Source organism: Amia ocellicauda, chromosome 9, assembly GCF_036373705.1.
Source record: "Amia ocellicauda isolate fAmiCal2 chromosome 9, fAmiCal2.hap1, whole genome shotgun sequence".
Classification (NCBI taxonomy): Eukaryota; Metazoa; Chordata; class Actinopteri; order Amiiformes; family Amiidae; genus Amia; species Amia ocellicauda.
This window is the reverse complement of record NC_089858.1, coordinates 34,730,036-34,747,406: the sequence shown is the minus strand read 5'-3', so window position 1 is coordinate 34,747,406 and position 17,371 is coordinate 34,730,036. Positions and strand designations below refer to the sequence as shown.

General features: G+C 50.2%; 1 protein-coding gene across 1 annotated transcript in view; it reads right to left on the bottom strand.

The window, feature by feature from the left end:
- Positions 1–15,954, bottom strand: part of LOC136759292 (uncharacterized) — a 30,587-nt gene extending 14,633 nt beyond the window's left edge. The window contains exons 1-3 of the mRNA XM_066714215.1: positions 15,093–15,954; positions 8,843–8,961; positions 7,954–8,160 (exon numbers count right to left, since the gene is read on the bottom strand). Of these exons, the coding sequence (XP_066570312.1) occupies positions 7,954–8,160; positions 8,843–8,903 (268 nt within the window). The 5' untranslated portion in view covers positions 8,904–8,961; positions 15,093–15,954. The remainder of the gene's footprint in view (positions 1–7,953; positions 8,161–8,842; positions 8,962–15,092) is intronic.
- Positions 15,955–17,371: the final 1,417 nt, after the last annotated feature.

Genomic DNA, 17,371 nt, shown 5'->3' with positions numbered 1-17,371 from the left:
CATGCGGTCAGACCAACATACGGAGACAGGGACAGCTGGGACACACGGTCAGACGGACACACAGCCCGCAGCGCAGGACTCTGTTCGTGTCTCACTCACAGCAGTCATAGCGCTCTGCCATCTCACAAGAGCATCGTAAAGAAACCAAACACACTTCTCTCTCTCTCCAGCCTTTCATTCTTGCCATAATTGACTCGACAAGTTGCACGGGTTCTGTTTTTCTTGTGAGTTTTTTTCCCCTCAATGGTACTTAACAAAATACACACATCCCCCCCTCTATCCCTCCCTCTCCCTCCCTCTCCTCCCGCACCCCTCACCCCTCATCGACTCTCTCTCCCCCCATTCACAGAACTTCGGCCACTTTGAAACTTGATCTTCTGGTTGCCTAGCGACGCTGCTTGAATCCTACAATGCGGCGTTCACAAGCCCCCCCACCTCTCCCTCTTGAGCGAAGTTTTTAAAAAAGGCCAGCGTTTCAGTTAAGGAGCGCGAGATACATTTTACGAATTATGACAGGAGCGCAAAGGAGCAAAAATACGTTGGACAATTTTCGTGGAAGCAGAAGATATTAGGAGGAGGCAGAAGAAAATGCATCTCTCAACAACAACACAAAACACCTTCTAAAAATGAATTGGGATTAAAGGAAATGTGTTTAAAATGTGTTGATGTATTCATTCATAGACATCTTTTCAAGGTTCCAGAGGTCAGGCCATAAAAGTCACGCCTTTACCCAAGAGTTGCTTTATTGCTGAGTGCTAACTATTAACCAGGGCCCCGGGAGTCTGTGGGAGAGTGCGGTTGGGGTTTGGTTAATGGGTAGGGAGGCAGAGGTGGGCCGGGACCCTCGGAAAAGCCGAGCCCTGTTCCAGCTCCAGCAGGGACTGAAGGACCTTGAACTCTCTGCCCGGGCTGCCAAAGCGGTTATAAGCAGAGGTAAAGAATCGCGTAGAGGGTGCAAACAGGCAGTGCGAGTGTCAACACAGATAAGATACACGCAGACAAACACACTCACGCACTCGCTGCAGTGTCACCTGTCGTGTCACCGATTCAATGAAACGGGCCCGCTATTGTGACGCTCCAGCGCCCCGGGCTACCCTGGCCGTGGCCCGATCCGGGGGACAGTATTGTCCGCTCTCAATAATATCTGCCCTGCGCTTGCTGGCTGCGCGTCAGCTGGGACACGAGGTGTTGGACTGATGAAAACACAATATTAATAATTCAAATGTGTGCAACCGACAGTTTGTGTTCCGTGTGTCCTTGGCCGGAGCGGGGGTGGGGGGGCGGCTGCGGCTCACAGCTCTTGTGCTCCAGTCTTGAGCGCTGGCAGGCAGGCCTGTCTGCTCAGCCGTTAATCACACAACAAGCAGGGAGAGGCGCTCGTTAGACACAGACACAAACACAAGCGCGCGCTCTCTCTCTCTCTCTCTCTCTCTCACACACACACACTCTCAGACATGCACTCTCTGTCACACACACCTTCTCTCTCTCTCGGCCACACACACACTCTCTCTCTGTTGCACGCACACACACACACCCTCTCTCTCACACACTCACACACACACTCGCTCATGTTGAATTTTAAAGCCCAAATGAATCCCTGGCAATTGGCTGGGGAGTCCAGGCTCACTTCCCTGTTGGATATTTAACTCTTTCTCGCCCCTCCCCTCTTCTCAAACCAGGCACCCACCCCCCCACCCTCCTCTCCCATCACTATGGCGACAACACCAGGAATTCCCACCATCGGGAGTTTGGATTTAAATTTGGTTGCTGTGGAGAGACGGAGAGGGGGGTGTTGTGTTGTCTGTGCGCGCTTGGATTTAAATTTCTTTTTTCTTTTTTTTTTAATGATTTGTTTTGATTTGAATAAGGTGAAGCAGCCTGTGAAAGAGCGAGAGAGATGGAGAGAGAGATACACACAAGGGCTGTTGTTATTTGAGTTATTGGTCAGACAATGACCGTGACCTAGAGACGGAGAGATTTGTTTTCATTTAAATTTGGCTCGCGCTCGCTGCCTGCCTGCCTGCCTGCGCGATTAAATGAGTAATCATTTTTACAGGAAGCGATTTATGTCGATGAAATCAGAAGCTGACTCGGCCGGAGTGGTGGTTATTCAGGGACTGCAAAAAACAAATAAATATAATAACAATCAGAGAAAAAACCCTGCGCACCAAGAGACAGGGGAACATTTGTTTTCTCCCTGAATGCATGAAGACACACCCTTTCCACCTTTATAGGTAAACATGCATGAGTGTGCAGAGCAGGCTGTGTGTCTGTGCAGCTGCTGCTCAGGACCATAGCAACTGTTCAACCTCTAGTCACTCGTCCACTACTACTACTACTACTACTACTACTACTACTACTAATCACAATCTCTCATCTTGATGTAAGAGGGAAGTACTACTCTGCAGAGGTCAAAGGTTACTCCCATGAGCCCGGCTACTGCAGCAGGCTGGTCAGCACGGGGTCTGGACTTTGAGGTTCACCTATAGCCACCCATAATCGTACGCAACTGAAAAATTAAGATATCCCTGACAAACTCTCTACATGTTATTCTTTCAATCTTTAAAAATAAATACATACATCGCAACTACAAGCGTCTTGATTCGGGAGAGCTGGTATTGCCCCTGTTGTCCCAAAGCTCTTGGCAGCGAGACGCGAGGGGCAGAGGGCTGCCCGGCCTGGAGTCTGTGCCCGTCTCCCGCTCAGCGCCCTCACCCTAGTTAGCCAGATGGATGCTGATACGGTTGTTATTGTATTCCAGCCAGACGGCTGCCAACGTTACATAAAGTCATTAAAAGAATCATTTAAAAATCCCCCCCCCTCCTCTCTCTCCCTCTGCCCCTCTCCTTCCCTCTCTCGGCTCTGTATTCCCAGGGCAGTGACCGTGTTGACAGGCTGAGACGGGGCTACAGTACAGTGTTGCCCTGCAGGGGGTTAAGGGCCCGGACACGGAGGAGGGGTGGAGGGGATAGGAGACGGAGGTTAGGATGCTGACCGCCCCCCCCACCTCGGAACCTCTTTTGCTCCCGAGGGTCTCTGTGGATTTGGTCTAATCCAGGCCCATTAGCACATTAACTACCGGACTCCATTACTGGGTCTGTGGCAAATGACCTTGCGCCCTAGTGCTGGGGTGGGGGGCAGAGTCCAAACTGACCGAGTGAACCACCAGACGATAGCAACGGTGTGGTAAGGTGAAGTGCACTGCAGTATAGCTGTAGTGCAGTGCAATACAGCACAGTGTCCAAGTTGTGCCTGGATTAAAAACAGGTTTCTCACTGTGTGTGTGTGTGTGTGTGTGTGCGTCAGTGTGTGTGTGTTGCTGTAGGGAGTCTGAGAACCCCGGTCTGTATCTATCCAGCTGGAGGAAGAGGCTTTAAATTAATTGCAGCTTTCATTTTTTCTTCTATTTTGATTTCTGGATTATTGATGTAATTTGTGTTTTAAGCTGAATCACAGCACACTGACAAACAGACACCCCCGCGCCTGCTCTCTGCTCTCCGCCTTGCTGAGACCCTTGCGCGAGTTTATCTTCTCTACAAGGCCGTAAAACCACCGAACTGAGCCAGAGACGCACTTTACACTTCATTAATGTTATTATGCAGACTCACTGACAAAGGATAATAACTTTTTACTTGTTTTCAATTGAAATCTTTGGATTCATGTCACTTTGGCTCCAAATGGAATAATTCCAGCTGGAACTACTTAAAAATATATATCAAAAATAAAGTCTGAGGTGTATTAAGAGTCATGTTTGCAAGGTGGATAGATAGACACACGGACAGACGAGAGTTTATGTATCAGCTTCTTGCTCTGACAATATCTGAGTTGCAAGTTTTTTCTTTGAAGAACTGATACATCCATAAATTCACCCTAAACCACAACCACACATCCCATCTGTATCTTAACCCATTGATGTAGTGTATTGTTCTAACTCTGGAGCTCTGGTTTCAGTGGTCTGTCTTTAGCAACTCATGTTACTGGGTGAGAGAGAGGAGAGAGAAAGAGATAGACAGAGATGGAGAGAGCAGGACAGAGTGAAACATGAGAAGGATTGTGCAGACAGAGACAGAGACAGACAGGCAGACCGAGAGAGAGAGAGAAGTGCACTATGGGAGGTGTTTTGATTTGAATACAATCACAAGTCTGGGAGCCAGCACCCCTCCCCCCATTCTCTCCCTCCCTCCCTCCATCCCTCTCCCTCTCTTCTCCTAATCAGTTTAACCCTCTTATAAATGGGTCTTTGTAACCCTCCAGATTACAGTTAACTCTCCCTGCCTGTCTGCTGGCTGGCTGGAGCCCCACGGAGGGAGCCGGGGACGGACACATCATCTTTAACCACGTCCACGCGGCACACGATAACTCATTGTTGCAGTTCAGATGCTAAAGTCTGCAAAGTTTAAAAATATCACACAGCCCCCCCCAGGTTTCAGAGCATAGCATATTGCTTTGGTACCAGCAAATATACTTAGTCTTACTGGGGGGGTGACAATCAAAGCAGGGCAAACTAAAGAAGGCAGGTCCACACTTTATACTTCACTGAGAGAAAACTCACATCACTCCCATGAGCATAAAAGGAAACATGACACCTTCCCACACCTATACAAGCTAACCCCCTCTACACACAGATATACCTTGTTTATATGGTTTGCCTATGAAATCCCCTTCCGAGTACAATGCACCTAAATAGCTCTTTGCCACACATAGCTTCGCCTGAGATGTGGTGAAGTTGGCGAATTTCCCAGGAGCCTCTGGGCTCAGGTAGGAGTGGAAACACTGTTACAGCACTAGTGAAAGAGTGACTGCAGGGCTTTTCTTTTTTCTTTTATTTGTTTTTAAAAGTTTGTATATATGCATGTTGAAAATTACATAAATCGCATCTATAGATATAGTTTTCTTAATATATTTGTTTCCTGCAAACAGTGTATTGTTCTCCAACCCTTTGATGCTGGGTGCGCTGAGCTGGGGAGTTTCCATGCTTCTTTGAGTGCCAGCACCAAAACAGCAGCTTATAGAGCCGGCTGAACCTCACAGAGAGTTCAGTTAAGTGCTGGGATTTGCCCAGACAGCTGCAGAAAATCCCGTCTTTGCCTCTGCCTTGGGTTTTGTGGCATGGTTGTGGTTCTGTAGCCCGTCTCTGTCTGTCTGTGTGCAGGTTAGAACACACACGGTGCAAAAACAATAATGCTGTCTGTCTGTCTGTCCGTTTCTCTGTCTGCCTCACCTTCTTTCCTGCCCAAACCCAATGACCTCATCAGAGCAAACCACCAGAGGACAGAGGAGAGAGAGGGAGACACAGGGAGGGAGTGAGAGAGAGAGAGAGGGAGGGAGGGGGAGGGAGGGAGCGAAAGAGAGAGGGAGAGAGAGGCTGCAGGAAATTAAAGGACTTTCGGATCTTGAACTTGAACAACATTCCTCCGTTCCCTTCATCTTTCACCGCCCCGCTCCTTCTCTCCCCATCTCTTTGCTGGTCACGGCAGCCCCCGTTTCTCACAGGCACCTGTGCTGTATTGCATCACAGTGACCATACAAGGGCTGAACAATACTAACAAACTCTATCCCTCTCTCTCATTGTCCGCCGCCGATCGCATTACCCCGGCTACACCTACCCCGCCGTGAAACACAAGCACCCAGCCTTTATGGCCGCCCGGCGATTGTGTGCCTGGGAAGGTGAAACCCGGCCCGTAACCCGAGGCAGCGGTTGGGATACGTCACCGCCCAATACACCGGCTTTTCACCACAGATATTTTCCTGCTTTATTGAAATTCCCCACCAGTGCTGATCCGCGGCATGTTCGTGGGCACCGCGTGGTTTTCTTGGTGCTGCACTCTTCACAGCTGAGCTGCCCTCTGCGTTGTTGGAGGACGACCCCGGTCCGAAACTGAACTTCTCCACTAAGCAATGATGCGGGTCAGGAACTCAACACAATGTGGTTGTGTGCTTTGGGGCGCTTTATCTTTTACAAGGCTGATAAGTTATCTTGAGCAAAGTGTGTTGAAAGGAAGCCCCCTGCGTATCTCACCGCAGTTCTGAGAAAGAGAGGTTTTCGATCTCCACCAGCTACACCCTGTTTAGGGATTTATTTATTTGTTTAAGGTGAAGCGAGTTCAGTTTCATAAACCAGTGGCAGCGGAGAAACCGGGCCTCCGGCTGAGCTGGGGATGAAGTGACCAATCACAGCACAGCGGGGGGAGAAAGGAACATTAGACTCTCGGTGCGCTTACACACATGAGAAGGAAAGAGGGAGAGGGAGAGAGGGAGAGACACACACAGGGACCGATCAAAATGAAAAGACCAGAATAGAAAAAAGAAAAGATGAGAGACCCACACGGAAAGAGATAGACAGAAAGAGAGGGTAAGAGACACAGAGAGACAGAAAGAGAGAGACACAGAGAGAGACAGAAAGAGAGACCATTAGAGAGAGAGAGAAGGAGAAACAGAAAGAAAGAGGCAGACACAGGAGACAGGAGAGAGTGAGAAAGAGATAGAGAAAGAAAGAGGCCGAGACCAAAAGAGTCAGAGAGAGAATGAAAGAGAGTGAGAGACACAGAGAGACAGAAAGAAAGGCAGACACAGGAGATAGAAAGAGAGTGAGAGAGAAAGAGGGAAAGAATGAGAGGTGGAGACAGGGGAGAGGGATTGCCCTGCCGTGACGGGACGTGTGTGTCTTGTCTTGTGCTCTCAGCTCAGCTGCTGTCACATGCGGCCCAGCGCAGGGAGGGCAGGCTGGCTCTTTGTGTGGCAGTAGACAATGTGGGGATTACGCCGTACCCTCAGCCAGTGCGGCTCTCACACCAGCTCTGACTGCTGTTTAGTGGGTCGCACCGCGGGACGCCACCAGCCATCGGCCTGGCCTCTCCCCTCCCCCGCCCTCTCTGTCCCGTCCCGTCCCCATTAACCCCTCACCCCAGTCCCCTCCATCCCCCTGATATTACTGTACTTTAACACACGGCACTGGCTGGCAAACCTGATTGTTTTGCTCCATCTCTCTCTCTCTCTCTCTCTCTCTCTCTCTCTCTTCCCCACCCCCCATTAACCCCTCAGTCCAACCCCCCCCCAATGATTTACTGTACTTTAACACTCGCTGGTAAACCTTATTGGTTCCCCCCCCCATCCCCATGTTTCGCTCTGTCTCTCTCTTTCTTTATCTCTCCTCCCCCCCTGCAAGCTCTGTCCATTTACACACTAGCGCTGAAAGAGGGGTGAAAAGGTCCCCCACAAACAAAAACAAAAGCAGGCAGGACAAACACAAAACAAAACAAAACAAAAGAAACAAACCAGAGTGGGTTGGGGGGGACAGGAAGGAGAGGGGATATAAAACACAGAATAAAGAAGGGAAGGAGGTCAGGAGAGAAGAGGCCCTGATAGCGTGCGTTCCCACTGTGGCGTCTCTCCTGCCCTCTTTCACGCCTCTCTCTGTAAGGGTCCGTGTCCACGATAATGAGGGTCACTCTCCTCTCCGCTCCCCCTCCCCCCTTTTTTTCCTCTGTACCTCTCCTCTCTCTCTCTCCTTCTTTCATGACCTTCTCCCTTACCTCTCCCCTTCTCTACCCCTACCTCCACATTTCTCTCTCTCTAATTACAGTGGCCCTTGTTTAGGTGGATTATCTCCAGTGGAAATCCGCTCAGAGGTTCAGGGCTGCACCTCCAACACCCAGGAGAGGCCCCCCGCCCACCCCGCGGCACAGCCCCCACCACTGTCACACGCTCACTCACCCCACCCCCCCAACCGGCATTCAAACTGCGCCGACACAGGCACTCCTCTGAGAGCTCAGCCCCACCCAGTATACACTCTACTGATCTCACAAAGGGGGTGGTCCCCCGTTACACACCCACCCACCGTCAGCAGGACCCCCACACTCGTATACACACTCAGCCAAACAGACACACCCACACAGACTTGCACAGACTCAGAACCCCCCACCCCCGGGCTTCTCCCTGCCGACGCTCACTCACCTCTGTAGTTGGGGTGCACCCGGGGGCTGTACACCCCGAATTTGATAAGCACGGGCACCGCGTAGCCCAGCCGCACCCACTCCACCACGTGCAGGGGGAAGGGCCGGGGTGAGGGGGTGCCAGGGGTGGGCAGGGACAGGCTACAGCCCAGCAGTGCCGAGCTGCCGACGCGAGCGCGCACCACCGTGTCGGCTCCCAGGGAGAGGTCTGAGGGGGGGAGAGAGGGGGTTAACTTGTGTTTTTTTGTTATTGCACACCCCCCCACCCCACATTATTATTATCATTCCTGTTTCTATTGATCATTTGGATCTCTTTCTGCTGACTTCTGTTATACAGGGCATGCCAATAAAGCACAGTGAACTGGACTGAGAGGGAGGGAGCAGTTTAAGACCTGCTTCGGCAAATCTGCACGATTGACTGGGAGTGGGGGAGGAGGAAGAGGCAGGAGGTGGGGCAAGGGTCAGCGAGTTTACACATGCCTGTGCACACGTCTCTGCGCGTGTGTTGGTGTGTTCAGGTGGTGTTGATGTCTGGCACAGTGAATACTCTGATCTCTGTCACTGACACCCTGCAGTGGCAGCAAAGACCACCCCACTCCCACATTCACATTGGGGGGAATTGATTATAAATCCAGATTTGTGGGGATTTGGCTGAAGTCTGGGGAGGGGATTACCGGACACTGCTCTACACCCCTTTCCTCTCCTCCCCGTTTTCATGTCGTTTTCTCTGATTTAGAGGAAACAGACATCACATCACTACTGCTTCTTTATTGTGCAGTCTCGCCCCCTGCATCCGCCCCTTCACTGGGGGGATGGATAGAGAGAGAGAGAGACGAGAGAATTTGGGAGGACTGAAATAAGAGATGTGTGGAGGAAGAGGCTTGTCTTACGCAGCAGACAGAGCGTGGCGGTCGCGATGATTCCCGGGATGCAGAGTCGCTGTCTCCCCATCGCCAGGCCTCCGTTACACGCGCTGAGCCACGCTCATCCCCGGCCCGCACACGCCAGCCTGTAGAGACACACCATCACACGGATCAGCACATGCCAACCAACACGCAGTCAAGAACATGATACAAACTCATATTTTCCCTTGCTTGGTGACACTTTGCTTCACTAAACCACCTGTGTCATCCCCCCACCCCAACTCTCTCCCTCTCTCTCTCACACACACACACACACACACACACACACACACACACTCTCTCTCTCTCTCACACGCAGTCCTACTATCAGAGATAATACCAGCTTATTACTGTAAATGGAAACCGCGGCTATATTGGGAAGGCAGGCTAGTTCACTAGGTGACGAAATCCTGCAGACACGTTTATGTGCACATACACCCACACACACAAACACAGACACACACTCTAATGCACGTTCACACTCACACTAGCACATGGCATTAGCACCAGTCTGGTCCCTAACCTACAGTCCAGTCCTCGTCTCTGCCCCAGTACGAGGACTGGAGAGCCCCATCCATTCATAACTGCAGATTCCAAACAGGGGAGTGAAAATAAACCCATAAATTATCAGTGACGTAGGGAAAGAAAAACCCAACCCAACTGCGCCACTAAGGTGAGATCACTGTAGCAACACTGATCTCCTACACTGACTGGGCACGCTCACTGGGCACTCACTGGGCACGCTCCATCCTACTGGGGGAAACAATTTTCATCAACCACTCTGTAGCCCCACACAACACCTGCAGCACCTGTGACCGGCCCTGCACAACAACAATGGTGTTGACTGGGTCACCGTGTCTGTCTCTCTCGCCCTCTCTCTCTCTGTATGACCAGCTCTGCAGCATTCCCGGCGTGCGCTGGGCTGTGCACCGCTGGGTGAAAGAGAGTCCATTCCCTCGCTCGGCTCAAACAGTCAGCTGTTCAAAGATTGCGCAAAAAGAGCTGAAACCACACTGCCTGGACGGAACAAAGGACGCTTCTGTCATCTGAGATCAAAGCCAGGTGAGCGCTCCCGTGCGTTACTGCTTTCCTAGCGACTTCCTCCCAGTCTCTAACACACGCTGGCTGGAGCCGATTTCCTGTTCGATTTTTATTGGTGAAAGAAAGTTTTCTATTTTTCTGAACACATGCATACCTGTGGAGTAGGATCTAACACAGAGATGGTGAGATGGGCCCATCTGGAGGACTGACTGGTGCCCTAACGGAACCGGACTCTAAAAAGTCTAAAACGGGGGCTTGCACGTGGGTTTCGATGTGCACTCTATCAAATAAACATGACCTCACCACTCAACAGATGAACTCCACTAACTAAAAATAGACCAGTCTGCTAAACTGATTCATGGGCAGTAAAAAACAATAAAAGCTCAAAGCTGCTTGAGTGATTAGAATGATTGATTGATAGTTAATTGATTAATTGGTTGCTTGAGTAACTGACTTTGATGGAAAAGCAGGCCAGGTCCCCACGGTACCATCAGTGCGAGAGCAGAGCTGCTTGCAGAGGCTGCGACGTCACCAGGTCAAAGTTCGACAAGTATTAGTCCTCCGGGGTTTATCTCGTTAAAGCACACCTCTCTGGAACCCAGCAGGTAAGAGCACAGAGCCTGCCAGGGGATTACTCGACTGCTACTGCACACAGACATGGTTTAAGCGTGTATGTGACGGAGGAACTGACACACACACAGACCCGGAAATAACAGCTGTACCTTCCCACTTACCTTGAAATGATCCGCATCATATTACCAAAATACTCTCAGACAATTGAATCTAGTTAAACAGCCTCTCATGTCAAGGAAACAAACTACATAAAATAAAATAATCTGCATCCATACACTGCCCTAGAGCACATCAGAAGTTAGACCTACAAGCCAATCCCAAATGACAATCTGCACTCCATTGCTTTTTGTGCGTGTGTCTCTCTCTCCCTCCCTCCCTCCCTCTCTCTCTCTCTGTATCTCTCCTCTCTTCCCCCCTCCTCTCTCTCTCCTTCGTTGGCTCTAATCTGCTTTAATTCTTTTAGTGAACTGTAAGCCGTTATGGTCTAAAGTCCCTCGAACAAAAAAAAAGAGAAGGCACAAGTACGAGTCTGAACCGAAATAGAGCAGCACAGAGACGCACAGGGAGCGGAGTGCTCGAAGGGCCAGGGCAGGGCCAGGGGTGAAGAAGGTGCCTCGATGTCACGTTCATTTCATGTGTAAACGCAGCCACACAATACAGTTGTCATAACAGCGTCGAGGAACAGAAAGCCCGGTGGTTTGGCTTTTGTGATTGGGCTGCTGGCTTGAGCAGTTCACTAGGGAACATTTCACCTGGGAACCACTGATCCACACACACACACTCACACACTCACAGACACAGACACATGTTGCTATGTTCCATGTGTCTGACAAACAAGAGTGTGGCAAATATTATTACAGCCCAGAGGCTATTTTCCCTTTTCAATACTGTGATATAAAAGCACTACTATAATAATGGACATGCAGAATTGAAAATGCCGGGGGAAGGGAAAAGAGAAGGAGGAGAAGATCAGGAGCATGGGTTGATTGAGGGGACCTAAAAACAGGTCTACAGAGGCTAAAGGACAATATACTGATATACAATCTATTTTGTGTGTGTTTGTGTATATTATATATGGTTATAGCTTCAGAGCCCTAGCCAAAACAACAGTCCAATCCATCTGGCTCAACCCACACCGGGGGAAGACAGACTGCGCAGAACCAGACTTAACCAGACCGCCCTGCTGATTGCTTACGGTTGCATTAGATGAGAGTGTGGCAGTTCCGCTTAGTATTTATTTTCCATATCATCACAACGCCCACGAGAAAATAAGTAAATAGTGCAGTTGGCACCAAGACAGGCGAGAGCCCGGGGTCAAGTGCTGGGGCGACTCGTCTCACTGTAGCTGCCACAATTCGCAACAAATCCACTTACGACGCATCTTAATTACAAGTGATTGGTACAAGAGCAGTGACATCATGGCCTGCGGAAGGCATGATCTGAGCACCTGCACGACAGGATCACGTGACCCATCTGTCATCTGACTGCCACAAAGGGTGCTGGTGTCAGAGCTGTGCTGTGGGAGGGAGGGAGGGAGGGAGCGCCCTGTTTCCAATGAAATTCCATGTAAACACTTTGGCAAAAGTGGTCTAACCTTCTCAGTTAAAAGCTAATTTAAATCTTTGAATCGAGATAAGTCTTACTCTTGCTACTCAGACATTATAAATCCATGTACTATATGATGGGTGTTATTGACAGGACTGCTGTAGAAATCACTTGCAAAGATTAAGATCATATCAATCGCTCCATAGATTACTGATCGATCAATAGATGGGACAGATGGAGAGACAGGAAGTCAAAGACGACATTTTGCATAGGTAACGTGCATAAAAACCACAGACAGAGACACACAGAGAGACCAGACAGACACACACACACACACATGCAATTGAGCCACACACACACACTTGTCCTTCTTACTAGTCTTTGAAAATGGACAGCCGGGAGCAAATTGAAATTTCTTGTCTGTAATAGTATCTCTTTTAAAGCAATAATCTTTCCCCTAACAACATAATTTGTGCCGGACCGTGTGTGTGGCGCACAGGAACACACTGCCTGTGATTCATCTTACCTGACAGATGAATATTGAGATAGGCGATGTAAAGACACGGAGACAGATACATTGGATTAAAACAGACAGGGAGGTGGAGGGAGAGAGAGAGAGAGAGAGAGAAAAATCAAGCAACCAGATGCAAGTCAGACAGAGTAAATGTCTGAAAACAAAAAGAAAAGATCTACAAAGCGAGGGAGAGAGAGGGGGATATACAGATACAGAAGGCAGATTTCTGGTATGGATATTACAGTAGGGACAGACAGAGCGAGAGAGAGAGAGAGACAGCTAGACACAAAGAGCGAGAGACACCAGTAATGCAGACAGATAGATAGATGGGGCAATGATGGAGATGGAGAGCAATGATGGAGAGATTAGGAGATGGAGAGCGATGCTGGAGAGATGGAGAGAGCAGCAGTTAATTAGCCAGAAGGGCCGAGAGAGCAGAAGGCGTGGGGCTTGACAGGCAGGCTGTGTGCTGCCTTATCCCCCCTTATCTGCAAAGCCCTGGAGGACACTCTTTAACTCCAGTGATAAAGACCCCCTGGAGTCGGCACGGCCCTGCGTGGGTGTGGGGGGGTGAGAGAGTGAGTGAACGAGAGAGTGTTTGTGTGTGAGTGTGTAATTATGAATGTACATCCGCATGCAGGTTGGAAGTAAATAATAATGATAATTAATGTGTACCGGGGTGTGAGGGAGGCAGAGCAAGTCATGCTGGGAAAGTGCGTGTGTTGCCGGACACTCACGCTTGAGAAAGAGGAAGTCAGGCATGAGAGTGGGGCTGTCCTCCCCCCGAACATCAGTTTAAGACTGGTATAACCTTGTCTTGCCAGTGAAGAGTGCGTATAAATCTTTGAATCTTAATGCAAAGGGGACGAGAGAGAGAGAGAGAGAGAGAGAGAGAGAGGGTTTATGACCAGATGCCTGATCCTTTGATTTGCAGGAGCAGACAGAGAGAAAGTGACTGATCAATGGGTTTAAGAAACAAAGAGCAGGGGATGAGGGGAGAGGCAGCTGTCCCCACTCTATTACAGACTCTGAGAGACTCCTCAATTACCTGTCTCTCCATCTCTCTATCTGTGCATCTATCTTTCTATTGATCTACCCATTTGCCAACCGGTCTACCCATCCAAACACTTTGGCACAAGAGTCTATTGAAAGAAATCTACCTCTATTAATGCGATGAACACTTCCAATCAATGCAAAATCAATGAAGGACAGCCCTACAGACACAAAACAAGCTCACTAATCCGCCATTCTGTTTTCAGACAGTTGGGTTTGATCAATAATAATATTAATAATAATAATACAGAACTCTACTGCACCATTAACGCATAACAATAGTTCTGAATCACAGGTCCAGCACAGTACTGTTGTGCAATGACAAATAAAAAGACTACAATACTACAGTCCCAGCACACAATCCGACTGCAACTGACAGAAGAGCAACAGGACACAAAGCCTGCTCTGTGAAACAGTGGGACACAGTGCTCCACGACAGGTCCTTCTCTGGGACAAAACGCTTTGTTCTCGCCAAGGAGAAAAGGGGGAATAAACAGAGGCGAAACAATGGGGCCTAATGTAGGATGTACACGCCGCTGCCCCCCCCAGGGTAAATGAGGGTGTTTGTGGCAGGTACCCCCGGCCGCTCTGATGTGCGCCGCTCGGTGTGTGTTGCCCACTAGCACGCTATTGTGCCCACATACACTGGGCACTTTCTGCCTATTGTCTATAGTGTGTCGCTGAGTATTAAATGCAATGCATACAAGTCTCGCAACCACTGGCATCAAACCTGTATTGCTTTATATACAGGCTACACATATATACATACACACACACACACACACACACAAAGTGGACACATCTGTTTTGGTTGTTTTTGTCTGTCAAAATTTCACTCCCAACCAATTAAGTTAAGCCTAAACTCTCCCTGCTTCGTGGTGTTATTATTTATGTATTTAACGCACCGTGGCAGGATTTTTGGCAGACTGCGCTGAAGCAAAAGGAAAACACGTTAGCACAACCCATGCCCTGGAGAAGATCTCATCATGGTGGGGCCACCAGCTGCACTTTCTGTTTCATTCAAGCCTCCGCTGCTGCACCTCCATCACTGTATTACTGTGTTAATTCCCTCCAACAGGTGACCTTGGCATCATTCAACTTTGCACAGTTGCCTCTTGAAGGAGAGCCACCTCGAACCAAGCCGTCCGACCAAATCAATTAATCAATCAATGTTTATTTTGTATAGTGCCCTTCACGGGCTAGCCACAGCGCTTAAAATCAATACCTTGTAGACCACAAAGGTGACCCTACTCAGTGTGGTTTCCACAGCATGGGAGTCAAAGTGCTTTCAGTCATGGGACAGGCCATAATAATGATACTAAGGGAACACATTTCCGTCCTCCTGCAGATCGCAACCTGATGCACTGCGATGCATCTGTATTAAAGTAGCAAAGCAGCATGGTGTCTAATGCTGAGCACAGGTGCGCGGCGCTGGCTCTTTTAGGGTGAGCTGGGCGCATGTTGTACATTTTCATGCGCAGACCCACACAGAAGAAAGCAAACGAAACTCACCGTGTATTTTAAAGCCAGACAGGCGTCTCGCAGGTCTCTCCGAGTCTGAAAACACGTCCCCCTCAGCTCACACTCAGATCGCTGCCCTGCCCGGCTCGGTGCCCATTTCTTCTCCCAACAATAACCCACATACACCCGTCAGGAGCAGAAGTCACTGTATCCAATGCGCACACGAATGATGATAAATAAATAAAATAACTTCCCTCCTTAGTGAAAATCCCCCGTGAAACAGGTCAGCTGAGTTTAAATAGCTTTTAATTCACTTAAAAGAAGTTAAAGACTTAAGCCTGGCAGTGATGGCAGGCCGCCCCTCTCCGCGCAGGGCCCCGCTCTGGCGACGCTAATCTGGGGTGACGCGACTCCGGCGGCCGGCGCTTTGTCTCGGCTGTGCTCTTCACACCGCACTCGCTGTCCGGGTGTCGGGGAGAGCCAGAGCCCGTCCAGCGCCCCGGCCGTGTGTCCCGCTGCGTGCCCCGCTCGCCGGCATGTTTTACTGGAGACCCGCCGGGGACGCAGGCTGGACAGGAGCCTCCGGGGCAGTCAGTGCTGTCCGCACATCTGTATGGGACAGTTGTGACCCAGGCGCTATACGAGCAGGATAGGTGGTCTCAGCTCAGTGTCCCCCTGGCGTGTGCGACCTCAGCCGCCTGTGTGCTCAGCAGTGCCCGCCCTGCCTCCGTCTACCGGCCGGCACCGTGTCCGTGCGCTGTCGTCCGGGGACAGTGGCCGTTTCTCTCTTCCTCTTCCTCCTCCTCCTGCTTGCATTGAGTTTTACAGTAACGAGTGGTGGAGGCGCTGGCTTTCCCTCTCCTCTCTCTCTCTCTCGCACTGACCAACCGCCGCCCTGCGCCTAGTAAAACAATACACCCCACACCTCCCCCTCTCCCCCTCTCCTCTCCTCCTCTCCTCTCACCCCTCTCTCGGTTCAAACCCACGCACAGACCCGCTCCGCATGCCCGTCCTTGAGAGTGCGCATATAAGGCTGCCGGTGTGCTTTAATCCCGTCGACGCAGCTGTCTGGGAGCCGCACACACTTTTCATGTCTCTTCCCTCCTTTTCAACTTTTCCCGAGTCCACACGTGGTTTTGGCTGCATCAGATCCCGTCCTCTGCTGAAAGCGGTTTGTTTAAAATGCGCCTAAATGGGTCTGTACAGATACTATTCATCGTTCAGTAGTTTTGGAGAAAATAGTCCTAACCGCAGGCGAGCTACATATTCTCGGTCATTTAATTGCGTGTAGCACCTACACCTATCATTAAACTGTCATTTAACACTCACTTATTTGTTTACCTTTTCTTCCAGCTTTTTTTGTCTTTCTAAAAACCTCCTCGATCCCATTCCCTGATCTCTGAACGCTTCGTCTCGCAAAGTAAACGCTTTTGAGTTCATTTCTTCAAACCCCGTTTGATTTCTAAATCCGGAGACTGATACGCACCCCTACGTGGCCAGCAGAGGGCGCTGCGCGGCGCACCAGGAACAGCGTCTCAGGCTGTTGTGTTCAGCGTGACTGGACACGGTTTTCACTGCTCCACATCAGACCAGGAAGATACCAAACACAGGGTTGGAGTTGAACAGGGCATAGAGACATAGAGGGAAGGGTGCAACACCTTTGACTTTCAACTACACCTGTAAGAGAGGTTATCCCCCACAGGAAGAGTCCTTTCGACCCCATCTCCCTAATTGGGTTAGTGATGAGAGGACCAACCTCGTCCAGCCACTTCATTCCCACCCCCAACCTTAGGCCAGGCCAGGGCCCGTGCCGCTCAGAGGTGTTTTTATTTAGTTTTCTTCAAAGGTCAGGTCTGGGATGCCAAGAAGTCTTTACCCTGCGAACCCTGCGGGGGTGGGTGGGGCATTTAATCTCTCTGCTACCGAGAAACAAGTCGTGCAGGACAAACGGAGAACAGCACGTGCCAGGTGGTGTGGGACGTCCCGACTCTGCTGGGGTGTGTGTGTGCTCTCAGGGCTCGTGTGCTGGGCTAGACTTAACCCGGCACTTTGGCGTGGAAATAGGTGCCCCTCTACAGGCTAGGAGGCCAAATCCTCCAAGAGAAAGCGAGGGATGGGGAGGACCAGGTGAGATGCTCGCTTCTGCCAGCTAGAGTTAGGGCAGACGCTTGCCACATGTGGGCCACCGCTGTCCTTTGATGTGATGTCAACCCGAGCCCAGTTTTACAGTCAGTGACTGTGCCGCAGGACAGACCCCTGCAGAACCACACGAGTCCAGTCCAGCCAGTGACTGTCGTCCTGCGACTCTACAGCAGTGCCAGCTGTTGATC